This window comes from Bombus huntii, chromosome 3 (assembly GCF_024542735.1).
Source record: "Bombus huntii isolate Logan2020A chromosome 3, iyBomHunt1.1, whole genome shotgun sequence".
In the NCBI taxonomy this organism is placed as follows: Eukaryota; Metazoa; Arthropoda; class Insecta; order Hymenoptera; family Apidae; genus Bombus; species Bombus huntii.
In genome coordinates this window covers 6,308,647-6,327,287 of record NC_066240.1, presented here as the reverse complement: position 1 = coordinate 6,327,287, position 18,641 = coordinate 6,308,647, and the positions used below count along the sequence as shown (strand labels likewise).

Below are 18,641 nucleotides of genomic sequence, written 5' to 3'. Positions count from 1 at the left end.
GAATATTTATACAGCAAGTTTCTCATTTCACTTTTTAGTGCTTATATTCGATCACGAAAGTTTTTCCATAGAAGCCACGGAAAATTGTAGTGTTACATAGAACATTTAAAAATTTCATTAACAGTGTAATGAGGGACGAATGTGATGATTATATTAGTTTAATTTGAAACCAATCTGAAAATGTATGTTGAAATTACAAGACGTTTATTGCAAACATATATCTAGCAAAAAATTAGTATAAACATTGAATAGTCATCTCAAGCATGTAATAAGTGTTAAACATGGTCCCACTGAATATTTAAGTTTAATAATATAATGGTTAATCGCTTCAATACTTTTCTGATCTCTGCGAAATATATTGTTTCCACTAAATATCTTGTAATTTCTACATTTTAGTTTGATTTCAAATTTTATTTATTAATATACATAATCATGATAGTCGAATTTCGTAACGCTACTATGTGTTTCCAAATGTTTCCTATAACGTACATAATATAGGTATTCATAAAAGACGTCTACGAGTGTTCGAATATCTACTTTAAAAAAGAAAAAATTGTCTTCTGCGCGGTGCAAAGTATCTTCTTATCTGGAAGGTTAAAGGATATTCGTGGTTCTCTGATTTCGTCGATTTCTCGATTTTTTCATGTTATACAGCGTTAAATAGCAAAGCATCGCGGCGAAAGTAGCACAAAATCTCGTCTAACAGTCAGAATTCCAAACCGCAATTTCCTCCGTTTCCACTTTTCTCTGGAATTTTAGCGCTCCTTCCTGCCGTTTCCAACCGTCTCCCTTCCCGGCTGCTTATCTGGTCTCTTCGTGTGGTTTGGACTTCGCTGATTCGAAACAGGGCTCATCGTCAGCTTATTTGGTCCAGTCTCGTTTCAGGGTCGATATTTTCTACTTGTTCGTTGGTCGTACGGAAAAGAAGAGACAGGGAAAAGAAATGTTCATGGTTCGATGGTTTTTGCTGTGTGCTCGATCGCGTCCCTACCCTTTATTAGAAATTAGATCGTTCGGCTGGTGAACGATAGAGGGAATTCATCTTAAAATCGTAATAGGTGAATTGGTTGTTTTCCTAATTGGAAGAATGTTATTGAATCGTTTTAATGTAAATTTTAGGAAGACATCGATTTTTATTTTTACTTTTAGAGTTACATTTCGTTTTATATGTTTAAAAATGTTCAATTTAAATTACGTATTAAATTAAATAAAATAGTATCACATATTTCAAGCTACATACATGTTTTATGTATTAACGCGTACGTGTGTAACATTTTAGTAATTAATGAACTTTCTGCTATTGTAATTGACGTCTCGCAATTTTACTTTTTACTAAGGAACTATAAAATAAAGTAAATTTCTTAATTGCTGTATATATTGTATGCCTAATTTTTCTCTTACGAATCGCATGAAATGACTGTTCTCGATACAGGGGTTCAATATACTGATACTTAAGCAGTGCAAACGGATTATCGAATAAAATGGGGGCTTTCGTTTCGAGTCTGGGTCTAAACGGATGTTCTTTTATGGCGCGGACGATTGATTTCTTTGAATGTTTCTTCTTTTTCCTCCTATTTACTCTTTTTTTTTCTTTATTTCGTTGAATTGGCTACTTATTCTATTTATTGGATCGCTTCACGTTCATTCTTACTTAAAATTTAATATCGTATAAGAAAAAGAAGAAAAAGAAGAGGAAGAAGAAGAAAAAGAAGAAAAAGCAGTGAATAGATAAGACGATGGATTTTCCTTGCGTTTTATCATGACGAAACAAAAATGTCGTGACACAGTTACACTATATTGTGAAACTTTGTGGAATGAGATTAATCGTTAATTTCTTATTGCTTCTTACGTTACAATGAGAGAACTAAAGTACCAGAATAACCCAGATAAGAGCTGTCCTTCGTATATCAAATTCTACTTTGACGTAATCCCGAGTGTAAACCTGTGTTCAGCATCGATTCAAGACGTGCAACTTTCAAGAACTCTGACACGATCATATTCTACACAATATAGAGCTATCAGTGTAATAAATAGGCTCCAATGTGCTTAACTTATCGTAAAAATACAAGTTACAGACGTCTAATAGATCTACTTTGCCGTAAACAATAACTGTCTGAGATCCCACTTTAAATCATTTATTGCAACAATGACATAATTGAAAGTTGAATGAACTTATGGAAGTGAGTATTTGTTTCTTGAGAATTAAATATCAATCATATACTTAAATAATGAAATTAAGAAACGAATAGGAAGTTGAATTGATCGGCGGTTTGGTTTCTTACATGTTAAAAGGCGAAAGCTTCGTAAATTTAAAAAGCAAACTTCCTTTAAAAACGTTGGAAAATGAAGAAGATCGAATTCGGTTCTTCAGTGGCACATCGTGATTCAATCCCTTCTCTGAACCGTGGATTATCGCACATGTACGGCCACCAGTTTCCTCCGTTAATAATAACCAGATTATCAATGTAATTGACAGGGTAAGATGATCTCGTTCATTCATGTTCGTTAGAAGATGGCAGAGTAGAGCTGAGGCAACGATAAAAGTAACGATACTTATAGCGTTAACACGGTGCAAAGACGTCGGATTACTTTGTAACGAGTTAATGCATTTTTCGTGCCGCTTATTAACGTCGATGACGTTATGGCATGCCACGGCCATAAGCAAATTAATACACGCTACGAGCGCATCTTAGTATGTGTAAAGGGGTAATTCAAGCTAAATACCGTTCGCAAATGTTGTTGCACGTTTCGTCAAGCACTATACAAAACGCTCGAAGAAAACAATATCGATAATTATTAACGATAGAAAATAATTATTAACGAATACTGTTGCTACAAAAGATATTTGTACGTTACTGTATCTATATACTAGTTAATTAGATCAGAGTATAATAAATTTCACAATGAAAAAACAATTCCTCCGGGAATTTTAACTACAAAAAAGAAAGTACTACCAATATCGTAAAAAATTCTGAACTCTGGAAACTACTTCCACGGACACGATCACCGCAGTAAACTGTACCAATTGACGACTAAAAACTGTGGCAGCGACGCAGTAAAAGAATAACGCAAAGTGGTCAGTATAAAACCGCGCAAGATCCGCTTTCGAACAATTAAATACACCCGCGTTTTCAAAGCCAGAGCAACGTGCGTCGATCAGGATCAATATCACAACGAGACACGATGCATGAAAAAAAAAAAAACAAAAGTATCAAAAGGGAAAACCACCCTTTCCTCAAAAAAAAAGAGGGCGGAAAAAAGCGAATTCATATTCCTGGGAAACGTTTGAAAAGTGCGTTGAATATCGTTCGCCCCTTCCATTTGAAACGATGGCCGTCGATGTACAGAGTGTCCAAGTAATCATGATAGAACTGGCAAAGGGGCGTTTCCATGGGGAAAAACAAATCGAAAATGTAGAGTAAAATTTTTCCATATTACGCGCAATGCTGCATTTGAACGAGGATTTGAAACAAAGATAAAAAAATGCATATAACGTGCGGTTTTCCTGAAACTTGATATCAGGAGATCCGATGCGTGTAAAAATCTGTTTATGAGATTTTTGTTAGGATTTCCTTTACTCGCTGGCTCAGTTGAATTATCTTGGATATTTCTTTCTTTCTCTAGCCACACACGGTGACGTTTAAATAAATAATGCCGGTGCCAGCAACAATCTTTCCATCGTTTCGTAAATGTCATGCAGAAATCGTTTATCCTCCCTTCCGTTTTGTCAGATATCGCGCTGACATTCAGTAAAGAACAGAGTTTTTGTGTAACTTCAAAAATTTTCTGGAATAAGTGCGATTAGACGTCCACTCTTCAATCAAGTCACGATTACGAATGAATTTCACTAAAAAAATAAGAAATATCCAGTGTAGCAGTTTATAACAAAAAGTAATCTAAATAGCATTGTAATATAATAATCTTCCTGATAGAGAACGATGAAAATTACAGAATAATTTGAACAGCTTTCTTTTTAAATTGATCTTTAAACAATGAAAGAAATTTTTTAATTGGAAATCAAAATATTACATATCTTTGCTCAAATTCTCCATACCTAAGGTGTAACAAGCACCATCTGACAAGAACTGACGAGCAAAATGTACAATAAATAAGTGAGATAATTTTCTAGTAATTAGGTTCTGATGTACAAACGATTTTTACCAATCCTCTGTCTATCTTGGGGGAATTATTATTTACATCCACATTACGTACGAACTGATGATATCACTGTTGATAAGACAAAATCGAACAATGATTATTTCGATTTTTGTATGTCGTATTATGCGACGCTTCGAGAAAACCGAGTTTGTAAATTTGTCAAGTATACTTGAACTTGGTTAATCGCAAACTGAACAGCTATAATCGACATGAGTTTAGTCTGCGTGTGAAGATAAGTTAGAAACGTAGAATAAGGAAGCAAAGCGCGCTATGAAAAAATGTTATTCTACGTTTTCGATTTACTTTTTCACATAGAGTCGCCTCCTTATCGATTGCACCACGGTTAGTGGGACACCGTATATGGGTATACAATATGTCGCGTTGATATTTTTACTTTTACTGAATGCGCTTCGCCCGTGGATTTCGTATCGACAGAAGTGACCTATCACGAGTGTCTCCGCGAAACAACAATGCCGCAGCCAGTTAAGGTCCGTCGCTCATTGCGCCCATTGTTACTGCCATCGCTTTTATGGATCGACAACTGTGAACAAAAAAAAAAGAAAAAAATACACAAACGGCCCTGCTTTCATTTCCTAACTATTCTTCACTATCACTGCGTTTCTTTTTTTTTGGACAGAGATACCTACAGAGGATAGAATTATTGTCGTTCAAGGTTTCAACGGATGGTGAATTCCTCTAAATTAGTTTCGAGTGCCGATAAAAATTAACAAAATATATGCTTCTACATATGCAATAAAATATATGCTCGCTAATATATGCAAAACTAATGATAATTTCTTTATGATAATAACGGAACGAAAGCATCAATTAAGTGAAACAACTAAATTTACTAAATTTCTACAAAAATTTAAACAAAAAAATATCATCTATTTATTTATCAGTAGAATTACTTTACAGAGTTACTAACGAAATCTTCTTGGAAAGAATGGAATGAAGGGTACATTCGAGGAAATGGTGTTATCAGAATTAGATTGTTAGACAATTCTTAAACAAAAGAGAAAGTCGGCTGGATGGTTCACCGATGAAGCGGCGTGGTTCGCTTCTCGTTGGTCAGCTCTCGATTCTCGTTTCTGGATGTATCAAACCACATTGCAAGGTAGCAGAAACGCGGCTGCCACGGTATCCGTTGCCTATATCCGGTTTGGCGGAGAGGGTGAGGCCACGATATCGCTGCTACGTGTTCAGCATCGCGGACAGAGAAATCGGTGATCGTAGAGCTTTTGCGGTTTTGCGTTCGATGTTAGCCGATGACGAAGTTCCTGTTTTACCCATGTACAAGATCAAACCTATATTCTACTACATGAGTCATCTTGCTCGATTGAACTAATATTATTAGCGATATTTTAAAAGTCACAAGTCACAAATGCCTAAACAGCCAAAATTTGTCTACATATGTTGAAACAAGTTTGGCAATAAAACGAATGAAATTTTATAAACTACGAGTTATCCGATTATCATATTTGATACAAAATTGTGGAACTCGTCGCTTGTCAAATCACTAATGTCATTAATTGTAATTTCTTGTTGCGAGTGAGGTGTAAGTGTTGTTCGTGATGATTGTAGATGCTGGCTGTAGATGTCGCTGATGGGGTACTGCTGATTTTCTTCCGTTTTTGATGCGTAGAAGAAAAATCGGACTCCAATCGTCGGGATTTGAACCCGGATTCCGAACGTTCGTAATCTAAGGCGCTAACCATTGCGCTGCCGTCGGCCGACACTAGTTAGTGTCGAGTGGTGGGGTATTTGCTGTTGAGTGCCGCCACACGAGTTGGGAATTTTTAATTCTTAACACTAATTAGATCGTAAACTTCTAACAGTTTAGATTAGGTTAATTCATTTTCGACCACCCCATTCGAACACGTTTAGGAGATATCGCGCGAGACGTAGAATTAGACATCGAAAGATCCCATAAAAATCTACCAAGTCAAAATTCAAAAATAGCGACCGGATGGTATGAAAAGTGGATAGACGTAGCAAGTGCGCAGGTGATTTATCACTGGACGCTGAAACAGGGATTGCATGGTCGTGTACATACAGAGAGAAGGTCACAGTACGTGGTGAACGAGTACAAGCGCAGCATGGGCCGAATATAGGCAGTGTAGCAGATAACGATTAAGTTACCACAGCAACTAAAGGGAAGCCACTAAATCAAACCAAGCAAGAATGCCTTACGATAACCTCCGCATACCGTGGGTCATCGGTTTGCTGGTTAACGGACGTCCTTCGTCGAGGCTTTGCTTCCACTATCGTCCTTGGACAACGGCGAATTAAGGTAACATGAGCACCACAGAAGCCCCCGAGTTTAAGGCTTGCGGGTTAGGTTCGGCAACGGAATTTCCGTTAAGTACTGTACACGTAAGTCTGGCCGTCAGAAGATCGCGGTTACGTGACTTCCGAGAAGTTCGTAGGTGAACTGAGAACCCTGAAACGAAGATGACTAAACGAATGACAATTATTAATGATGATCTACTTGGACAAGTTGATAACAGAAATGCTATGAGGATCGGCTGACGCGACACTAGCGCCACGTGGACCTTAACAACTAGCGCAAAATGTACAACGTACATACATATTTATTTATCGATTTATGCATTTCTTTAAAGGTAACAGATTTGGGTTTCTCGAATACGACGCTAGAGTTTGTGTGATTTTAATATCTATCACTTACTGTAGAACTGTCTTTAAACAAATTATTTGCCATAAATTTTATGATAATTTGAGTTTAGAATTATTTGAAGACGTTATATGAATTTCTTTGGATTTCTAAGGAATTTATTTTAAATCTACTAGAAATCTGAATCTTTAACAGTGTGCTTCATCTTACAGGAGATGGTGAGAATTATGAAATCTCGAACAAGTTGACTGTATGTGCGTGTGATACTTTAAATTGATAATAAAGCAGTCCCAAAAGGATTTGAGTGTCTTTATTTTCAATAAATTCTTTCAATATTAATATTACGTTTTTCTTAATATTAAAATCTTGCAATTTATTTTGGTACATTTTTGATTATTTTTGTTTATTATAGTATTCCTGCGTATTCTTACAATTTTGCAAATGAAAATTGTAGTAAGAATATTTAAAACATAAAAAATTGCTGCACCAAGAATATAATTTCTTGATTAATTTCTCGGAAACAAAGGACCGTTCGTCCAAATCCTTTCGGAACTGTTTTACTATCAACTTAAAACATCGAATGCATAAGCAACTCATGCGAGATTTCATAGTTCTTGCCACCTCCTTGTTAAGTAAGTTTGGTTGTTTTGTAATTAATTGCTAATGCGCGGTTGTTCATTTTCACTATCGGATGTATTTTTATTGAAATGTTCAAAAAATAATTTGTAAGTCAACTTATAATTGGATCAATTATCTCGAAATATTCAATCAAATCGATTATAACGTTCACTATCTATAGAAAAACTTCCATCCTCCCTTCTTCGTTCTTTCCACCCTTTCATGAATGCTCCATTGGTTCAGTGGAATATCCTTTCGAAATTACTCGATCGTGGAAGCGTAGTCGGTCACAGGAGCAACGCGAGTCGCCGTTAAGAATCCCTCTAGGATCCGCAGATCCGACGAAAGCCTGGCACCGAAGCGTCTTAAATCAGCGCGCAGACCGACTAGAAAACAATATCGGCGTTTCTCAAAGCCGTTTCTCTGCTCTCTCGTGAAATGGATTTCCGTGCACGTTGGGAAATCAAGCCAACAACTTGGTCCTGTGCACGCTACGCCAATGCTTCTCGACATTTTTATTCTCGTCCAGCCGCGGATCGATTGAGACTTGCTAGAAAAACCTTAATGACTTCGCCCTGAAACTGGCCAAGAATTCTTCAAACACTGTCGAAATCTCTAGTGATGGCTTCAAGTAGATACATTGAAAGTACCTTCAAAAATTATTCCACATTATACTCGAACAATATGAAACATATTGTAGGTATTGTTATAATTGACTGGGTTTCTTGATTTCAATTTAAAAATTGATGATATCTAATAAGAAATTTTTTAATAAAAAATAGCTAAAAGTAAAAATTTGAAAATGTTAATGGTTTTAACGTACAAGAATTCAGAAATTTGAAAATACGATAATACTATTAAGATTCTATTACATTTGCTAAGTACAATGAGTTATGAAATGAATCATGAGATTATTAATGAATTATATATTGATATATGTATATTGGATTTGGTTTGGATTTGCAAGTAAATATTGAACTTGATCCCATCACTACTGTGCTCAATATACGACAAGTTCGCGAAACCATCGAAAAGAGGGGCACGTCAAATTTTGTCGGATAAGCAACGAACAGATCGCGAACTGTCCGAAGATTCTTTGATAGATGCCAATACTATTATATTTTTCTGGCGATCTTTGACAGTCCGACAGTTCTGATCTTCCGCTGGCGATCGCTGGTTACCCTCGGAAACAGTGTCTTTCGTGTGTTTTGTGTGAACACTGAGAGAAACTGTGGTATACTTGGCGTAAAAAGTTTTGTTGTTTCTTTTGTAAGTTAACTTTTTTAAGTTAACATTTGACAGTAAGAAAATAGTATAGTTTTAGTTTCAGTAGTAAACATAGGAATTTATATAATATTCGAAGTTTTTAAGTTAGGCGTGCAGGAAATAGGAAAGAGACTGTTATTTCAGGAAAAATAGTAAGATAAAGGAAATCTTCTGTTTGAAGTCGAAATCTTTTAATATTGAATTTATTTTCGGAACATTAGAAACTAATATTTTATTTATTTCGTTTTAAAATATGGAACAAAGAATGGAAGTGATAACATTTAAATTAGGATTAATAGTATAATGGTTAAAAAAATATGTTTAATAATTCAACTCATTATTAGAATTTTATATCTCTACCGAGTGATTGTTTTTAAATTTATGATAGAAGTATAGTTTTGTTATTTGAAGATAACAAATCTCGAAACGAAGTCGATGGAGTGTAGTGAACCTTGACAGAATATTGATGGATAACTTACAATAGTGTGCGGATGTGCAGCAACACGCAATATCATTTTCAGAAAAACTTCGTCAGCGTCTGAACTTAACTGCTGACGGTTTTCACATAAATCCATAACACGCAGAGTATTATCTAGTTGCGGAAAAAAGGAATTTATAGTTTGCTTATATTAAAGTCGAAAAAATTATAATAAGTCAAAAAATTACTCTTTACTGGACGAACATGCAAATTAAGGAAAGAATTGACTTTGAATTATTTATCCGATGATTTACCATGAATAAAACTCTCCTGATGAACATTCTCGTTATTCAAATATTTTGTCAGAATTTCTGATAAATTATATATGTATGTATATCTGTTATCATGGCATAGTTTGACAACCGCTAGAATACACGAATGTTGAAAGAAGACATTTTCATTATTGTCTTTGGTCCCGTAGTAGCGGTCAATAATATCGAGTTATCAAGCAACCGGTGAAAAGTGAACGGCTATACCTTTTAAAGTGCTCTTTCCCCTCACTCTCAATGATACTCTTCAGTTCATACTACCCGGAAATTGCAAATAAACCTCAAGATCCTTTAAATGTACCATTAGGATCCATTAAGAAACGCGATGAGCACTTTGGAAAGTACATTTTCCGAGAAATTGTCGTTTCAATTTTCAAGCTGGTAGCCATGAATGGGTATAGGGATGAAAAGGATGTGATTTTTATTTGAATTCAGGAGAATTGTCTGTTATCCTAGTAATTCAAGAACGAAACAAAAGCTTTATGTTTGTTGATAGAAACGAGTAAATACAAATTGCTATACATGATTGCGAGACTTCATTAAAAAGGAAGGATATGCGTCAATATTTTTTGCAGTCACTGTACGTTACCATTAGAAATTAGAATAATTATGCAAAACTTGTTAATGCTTGAAACAACCACGAAACTAACACAGGCTGGTTCTGTTTGTTCTTAGATTGGAGCACTGAAGGAATACTTCCTGTTCGCTGACAAACGACTTCACAAGAGATCCCTCTCCAGCAGCGAATCGCATCACAAGACTCTAAGGGATGAACCGAGGGTAAGTGATTCCATCTTTGGCGTGTCAGAAATGGTAAAGGCGGCTACTCATCAAACTTGAACAACTAACACGGGTACAGGTGCGAAATATATAGAAGCAGCGTAATTTCACGGCGTCTGTCATCGTGCCTGGCGCATTGTTTATCTTGGCATTCTAATTTTCTGCCAGCGTAATTCAAATGGTAATATTCTTCGACGTTAAATAATACCCTGCTGTTTTTTTCCGAAGTTGAAAGTTGTTTCATCTCTTGGCGATGGTGTTTACCTGGTTTATCTTGCGAATGAAAGAAGCGATTTAAACAACTTATGAAAATATCGTGAAAACTTTGTTGACACTTGTTACGTTGTAATATATGATATCTTATATTAGGTTGTCCGAAAAGTGTCTTTCTTTTACACACACGTCTTTTATACCAACGCATTTTTATACAAACATGAAACCTAATCTGTCGAACGTTGTGATCTTTATTTTGATAGAACAAAATAGATCATACGTAATTCGATAAAATAATATAAAACGGAAAATATTATGCATCCCTTATTTCCTTATAAAACGAAAGAAACTTTTCGGACGACCTAATATTATATTCTTCAGATGTTATATATTTTTGTACGTTATACGCATTCTGCGAATTTTTGTACCTTTAAATTTATCATACACGCATAAAAACCTCCAAACTAATAATCGTACATCGAAAACAGAAAATGTTGTTCTTAAATGGTAATATTTCAGGTATGAGTAATTTTGCGATTTTTCAATTAAAATCTCTTGATTATCCAGTCGGTTTCATACCGAACTCTTCTAATAGTAACTCGCTACATCGTAACCAACCCATAATACTTATCACGGTAAAAAGTTATAAAAAGGCAGGGAGAAGTCTTAAGCATGGAACGTAGCATTAAAACAGAGAAGTGGCCATCGGATGACCGTCTCAGATCGTCGACAGTGTTCCCGTTCTCTTTTCAGCTAGCAAAAACACGGTGGAATATCGCGCTGTTTCTAGAGATAATATTGTGCTTGCACCATCTTTTCAGCTGCAGCCATTGTCTTTTTCTCGCCGATGAAGCACTTCGATGCGAGATGAAACGCTGCTGAAAAGGTTTATTCCACAAATACGGAACCATTACAGCACACAGTAATGTGTATTTATGACGAAGCTGTAGAAACAATCATCGAATGGATGAAATAACTGAAGGATATCTCGAGGAGCGATTAATCGGGATTTCTCGTTCATTCGATTGATATCCAAACCGATTGTGTTGTTAATGGAAAGTATTTTTTTTTCTTTTTTGTTTATGAACAGACGAAAGAGAAATAGATTTCTCGAAGATAATCAGTCTTAAGTTGGTTTATAGAGTGAAAAAGGATGTTTGACTTTGAAAAAGGAGTTATCTGTGTGGGGATCATTCTGTATTTTTAGTGAAAGATAAAAATAATTAATAACGTGAAAAATATATTTGGTAGAATATCTTTGTTTAAAAATGTACTTGCAAACATTTTGAATATCTTAAATTGTTCGAAACACTCTGTCCTATATTTCCTTACATTTTTATATTCTCTTATTGATTTTTCTTTAAATAACCATCTAATTCGACGAATTTTTAAAATCTTCCAAAATTCAAATGTGATGATGTTCAGATATACATGAATTAAAAACGACCATTGTACTTGGTTGATTTAATACCAACTCTTATTCAGGACATTTTGTCTTTTTTGTCACATTATCAGAAGTGACTAATCAGCTATTAAAAAATTTATATACCTAGAGTATCTAAATTTATAAAAGTAATATTATATATTTTAATTCATCAAAGTTTGTAAAACCAGATTATGTTTCCCAATAAAGTGTATAAAAAATGGATTGTATTGTTCAAGCAACGATGGAATGTAGGAAAGCAGCTTTTACAACAAACAGTTACACATAGCAATTGTACTATCTAAACACTGTAACGTCCTTACCTAGGATCTTCCTGTATATACATACATACATACGTAGCATTTACTCAGCCGTCATGTAAGATTAAGATGGCGTGTTATGTCTAGATTAGTATTACCTATCAACAGTACTTACGTGGTACGCCAATGATTTACTGAAAACTAGAAATTTATAGGAATTATAACGCCATAGCAAGGTTAGATTAGAAATCTCAAATAGTTAGTATTAAATGAACTACTGTTTCCAATACAATTCATTCAATTCGTTACTTTATTTTATGCACCCTTTCTCTAAAACACAGCTCAGTTATCTACCTTATCAACTATGTAAAATCAATCTCACAGTCATTCATTAACCTGATTAATACACAATTGTTTCAGTATAATCGTGTATTGATCGGATTTCAAATAAAAATCAGCCGTGTTCATTAATTTGACTTGTACCGTACCGAAAATTGCTGCGGCGTATCGTTGCATAAACCAACCAATTATCCAAACTGTTTTATCCCCCAATTTATTTAAACCAACGGTACTTTACTAATAGCCTATAAATCGAATGACTATATTGTGCGTTACGATTACCATCATTCTCGCTTGTTAATTTCAACGTTCTAATCACCCTATTGAATTCTATTAACTACGTATTTAACTATATACGAACCATTAAAGCCAATATATTTTTACTTAGTACAGTTCGATGCACTCGTTGATAATCATTAGAATACAGATTCTTGTGTAGCTTTGGGATATTCGAAAGTGCTAATTACATAAAATACATATAATGTGTAAAAATATATAAAATGTTCAAAATACTCGTTATAAATTTAGTAGATAAAACAAACTTCTGTTTAGTTTATATTTCATTAGTTATGATCACAAAAATTTGAATTAAACTGCTTTGAAAAACGATCAATGTACCTTTTTAAATTTATGAAATGTTATTAAATAGCATCTCCGAACGAGTCAACCTCTTCCCTGTATCTTGTTACAAATTAAGGTGATCAACTTTGCAATTATTTAACTTCCAACGTGCTATAATGATTTAACTTTCTTTATCCATCTTTTTCTATAATAGACTTATATTTTCTATTTTCTCATATATCTATATTCTTTTTGTTTTTTGCAACCATCATTCATTATTATCATTCCTTCTCTCCCTTATATCATAGGTTTTTATATCCGTGATTTTCTAAATCTTTAGAAAAAAAATTTACAAATAAAATATCTGTGATATAAGTAAATTTATCTAATAATCTCCGTATGAATCCACGGAGTCACGTTTTTACAGCTCTAAATAAGGAATTGATTTAAGCTGGAAACAAAGTCAAACATCAGTTAGAAATTAACAGCGAAACTTTTCGGCGATTGAACGCACGAAACACAGAACGTTTGAAATCTCTACATATTCAGCGTCGCGTTTTTTCAAACATCGGAATGCTACGACCGTGACACTTACGGACGCGGAACGTAGACGAATCCTAGGAACTTTTGGCTGCTGGCCAAAATTCAGAGGCCGTGAATTTTCGTGGCGAGGCTTTAGCGTCGATATGAATGAAACGATGACCGGGGCGTCGCGCGTTTCATGCTCCGCTAGGTCGAAGCTCAACCGCGAAAACGGTACTCGTCGATGGTGCCATTTACAAGGCGCCATACGGCCGAATTCGTTTATATTTCGTGGAATTTTCCACCGCCTGCGTGTTTTTCCTGTTAAATTGGCGTGGGCTTGCTTAAATGTGCCACGTGTGAACTGTGAATACGCAAAATTCTTAATAGCAGCATACCAATAGACTGGTGCTACTGAAACGTGACGTTATGCTGCAGATTGTTAGATCTCAAAGGAATATAATAGAAGTTCTAGATCAGTGCTTATAAAATATGTCATTTTATACGATAAAACTTTAAGGGCACGTAGTTTCTTTGGAATATCGTATATTTGATCAAAGTAATTTACATACATAAGCATCCAATATTCTTTTTCCATGAATATGTTTTGTTTCGTTATCCCAGATTTGTAAGGACTATTAGTTTGTGAATTTGAAAAGTCTTGGAATGGAACTGTTGTGTAATTTCTCCGTTCATAAATCTCTGTGAAACAATTTATGCGTTAAAACATTACTTAGGTGGAATAGGAAATATCTTGAATCTCCTCAAATACCAAATTTATGTCTCCAAAAACTTTCGTGACACTTTTCCCAAATTTAAATTCACATACGAAAATCACACGAATATTTTGATGTTTCATATTTTTATTCTAAATCTTCTCACTCAATGAGTACACATGATTTATAGCAAATTTCTCTTTCTTCAATATTGTCTATAATTCACGATTTTTGGAAAACGTAGTCAAAGAAGCTATTTAATCTTTCAATATACGAATCAAATAATTCGTATAATTATTGTCCCAACAGCCACATATATTCTGACTACTATAATATTACCTTAAACCAACAAATTTCTCAAACTCGCCACCGAGAGCAATCAATCGTTATCGATATTTCATTGCATTTAAATGGTATCAAAATTCCATATGAAATCTCATCAAAAGCACACGCGTCGCTAAACGCACTCTATTAATCGCTAAAACCGCTAAATTTCATGCGATATGAGAATACCGATCACATCAAGCGAAATAAATTTCAATTCCATTGCCACGATAAATCAATCTTGTTTAACGTTAACGTCACCCCAAGGATACCCGCATAAACGTATTTCTTATTCCCTTGAAACTCTTTAGTCTTACAACTCGTCTTTCAAACCAAATCTATTCCGACATCGAACACTTCCTATTTGAATTGAAAATAAGAACTAAAACAGTCAAATATGTAATTACTGCAAAAATAGAATATATCAAACGAATAAATTTATTTGAAAGTAAAGTTGTTTGCTAATAAACTCCAATTGTAAACAAAATTGTGTACTGTTTAATTATATCGGAATCGTCGTATGAACAATTCACAACGACTCAGTTAAAAAATTCCGAATTACAATTTTTGTCTAACCTCTCCCAGCTCGAACAATTATACCAAATGAATTTTAAATTGCCTATCAATCAACAGCAATTGCACTTCGTGTAGTCTTCGAATGTGTCGTTTTCGAAAACGTTTCCGAAAGTGAGTTTCGGCTCATAGAAGTTTGACGAGCTCTGTTCTAACGCATACCTAGAGCCAAGACATGTAACCAAATCACACATACGATTCTTGTTCCTTTGAATGTTCTCCAATTCGTACCTACACAATATAAAGTCCAAAATCTAAAGAAAGATCTGTTTGTTTTTTTTTTTTTTCTTTTGTAGGTACGGTGGTTCCAACAGCAACATGAGAAGAAACGCAAGAAGAGGGACTTCGTGCCAACGACGTTCTCGTTCGCCGATTATCCGGCGTTTTTCGATGAGTTTGGACCGCGTTCTAGGCAGGCCACGTTCCATCGACAAAGAAACAGAGGTGTGCCTCTTCAAAACCTGTTCACGGATCCGCTCTTTAAGGAACAGTGGTACCTGGTAAGTGGGCCCTTCGATTTTACTTCCCTGAAACCTCAACCAAAACGAACTACGTGACGAGACTACGTTTCGAGAACATGGCGGACTTAACGACGTACCAGTTATAACGTATTCCGGATTCACTTCGTCCTTCCAATTTGTCGAATCTATATTTTTGTCTACTTTTTGGGACTGAGATTGATATTTCCTAGAAATTTTATCGTTGATAATATAATAGATTATGGAAGTATTCTGCTTTAGGATTTCGGATATTTCGAGGATTTTTTTCTGAGGAAATCATAAGGTTTTTGGTCTCGGATTTCTGCACATATATTTACTAGTTAATATTCTCTATTTTCTTCAAGTGCGAATGAGTTAATAAATCGTTTAAAAAGAATTGTTGAAGTAACGTTTTTATTATAATTTTATTATATTCCAAATGTAAGGGCATATATATATAAATTTCTGAAACTGACTCGTTTCGGGACCATTTCATTTTCTGTGAGTATAAAAAGATTCTGATTTTCTTTCTCCAGTTAAAGACAATTAAACAAGACGTAAACAAACTACGTGTGACTTTTATCGTAAAAAGGAGATAAATTGATATAAATGTTTCATGCCTGTTTCCTTTTCTCCTTCCTTTATTACGTTTCTTACAATTATTATAGGTTTTCTTTTGTTTTTGGCGAGTTAATTCGCGGTTCATAGTTTCGTCGTGGTCTTGTTAAATATTCTCTGTACTTCGTTCGGGGAACGCTCCCACTTTTCTTGCATGGCTCGCCTCATTCAATTATCCTCTGTTTAACCGGTTAACAGGCAATCCTTTTTCACCTCCTTTTTCCGTGAACAATCCGTATCGAAATTTCCATTTTCTCGTTTTCAGTCCCGCGACCGAATCGATTCGCAGTTAAAACATTTGCACTCTGTTATTCGGAAAAAATTGCCTTCGTTTAATTTTCTGTTAAACGTTATTCAACTTTTGCGTTCTGTTTTCGAGATATTTGCGTGAAATGTTCACTGTTTATAGCGAGCGTGAAAAAATTTTGTCGATAGAAAATGTGCAAATTGTTAATTGAATTTTACAAGGCTTTTGCAAATAAAACTGCAGATTCATAAATTCGAGTTTGATAAATTAACCCATTAAACGACATACAGTGAAGTAATGCAATATTATTAGATGAAATAAATAACTTAGATGGTGTTTTAACGAAGCACAAAAGATGCGTATTAGTATACTTTATAGAAACTTATTAGCTGCATAAATTCTCGCACACAAGAATTTTCATTATTTAAGAGAAAATGGAATTATATGTATCGTTAAGAAAAATTTTAGAAGAAATTGAGAATAAGTGTTGTTTCTATTTATTGACACAGCCAGAATGCGACGAAAATAAAGATAATTGGAAATAAATGACGCACAAAGAGGCACAATGTAAAAATCAAATTATTTCGAGGCCGATATACCGTAGATGTTAAAAATTTCAGCCACATAACCGTGACAAACTGACAGAGATATGGTTGCCAAGCAACCGAGCTGTGCGAAAATTTCCCCTCAATTGTAATTTAGTGAATTTCCCGCGAACCTTCCACGCTCGATAAAGGCTACGATTGAGATAAACAGATTAGCGTTAAAGATACGCGAAACATACAAACAACAGCCTGCACTAAGGCAATCGCCGAAACATCGAACGATGCTTGCTTTAGCCATATACAGGGTGGTTGGTAACTGGTCGTACAAGCGGGAAGAGGGTGATTCTACGCGAAAAAAGAAGTCGAAAATATAGAATAAAAATTTTTTCGTTTGAGGCTTTATTTTCGAGAAAATCGACTTTGAATTTTCGCTCGGTACGCGTGCACTTTATCACGTCTCGTTATAACGGATTGTTGTCTCGATGGAAAAATTAAAAAAAAAATTTTTTTTTAATTTTCATTCTATATTTTCGACTTCTTTTTTTCGCGTAGAAACACCCCCTTTCCGCTTATACTACCAGTTACCAACTACCCTGTATACTTTTGTGATATAATTGATTCGTTGAAATCATAGAAAGGAGAAAAACCACATTAGGAGAGAGAGATTATATGAAATGCGTAATACATATTCCGAACGATTAAACTTCCGAATAAAATTCATATTTTATGATCAATTATAACTATTTATTGTATTATCGCGTTAATAATCACGCGACTATTATAACAATTTTATAACTAAATATTTATCCAATCTCGCTTTAATACACATGAAACTCGACTATCATGGTTACATTGGTCAAACTTGGTTACATTGGTGAATAAACAAATCTGAAAATACATATACATATATAGAAATTACAAAATACTTATTTCACACAGATCGCGAAAGCCAATTATTCATTATATTAATAAATCTCAATGTTTAATAGGATCACATTTAACAATTCTTAGTAGTACGTATATAACGTACATCAAATTTTTTACCAAATATGTATTTGCAATCTATATCTCGTAGCTTCTAGAGACATTTTTAGATTGATTTCAAATTTGACAAACTAACTAACCATAATAATTCTGTCTCATTACAGAGCTAGCGAGCTAATGTTTGTTTCACAAACCATCGAAAAATGAATTCTAATGAAGGATATCTCAACCAAATTAGTCGTATTAAACGCAAACGATGAATTGCGGTTTGAAATATACAGATTTGCCGACAAGAAATATACGCGTTGTAGACTGTGGTGAAATAAATGGATGCAATTGGGTAATAACGTATTTTGTCAGAAATGAAATATCACGTTTTCAATACTTGAAATTAATTAACTCCTATAATGGTCGTGCATAAATATCAGCTGGTTCTTTCGTGTACGAAACGCTGTAATAACGGTAAATCACGTTCCGTACGTGTCAGGGTGAATGAATTTATTGTTCATACAACGTCGGAACTCTTCGATATAATTCTAATCAAATTTCTGTCTATATGACGAATGGCTGTCGAATGTGGAAGGATAGGAACGACGCGTCTCGTCGATAAAATACCTCTAGACTCTTCTGAAT

The 18,641-nt window shown here is 34.6% G+C and overlaps 1 protein-coding gene across 3 annotated transcripts in view; it reads left to right on the top strand.

The window, feature by feature from the left end:
- Nucleotides 1-18,641, top strand: part of LOC126864181 (furin-like protease 2) — a 412,400-nt gene that overhangs the window by 376,713 nt on the left and 17,046 nt on the right. For all 3 annotated transcript variants that reach the window (XM_050615226.1, XM_050615228.1, XM_050615229.1), the window contains 2 exons: nt 10,100-10,204; nt 15,432-15,635. In XM_050615226.1, coding sequence (XP_050471183.1) covers nt 10,100-10,204; nt 15,432-15,635 — 309 coding nt within the window. The remainder of the gene's footprint in view (nt 1-10,099; nt 10,205-15,431; nt 15,636-18,641) is intronic.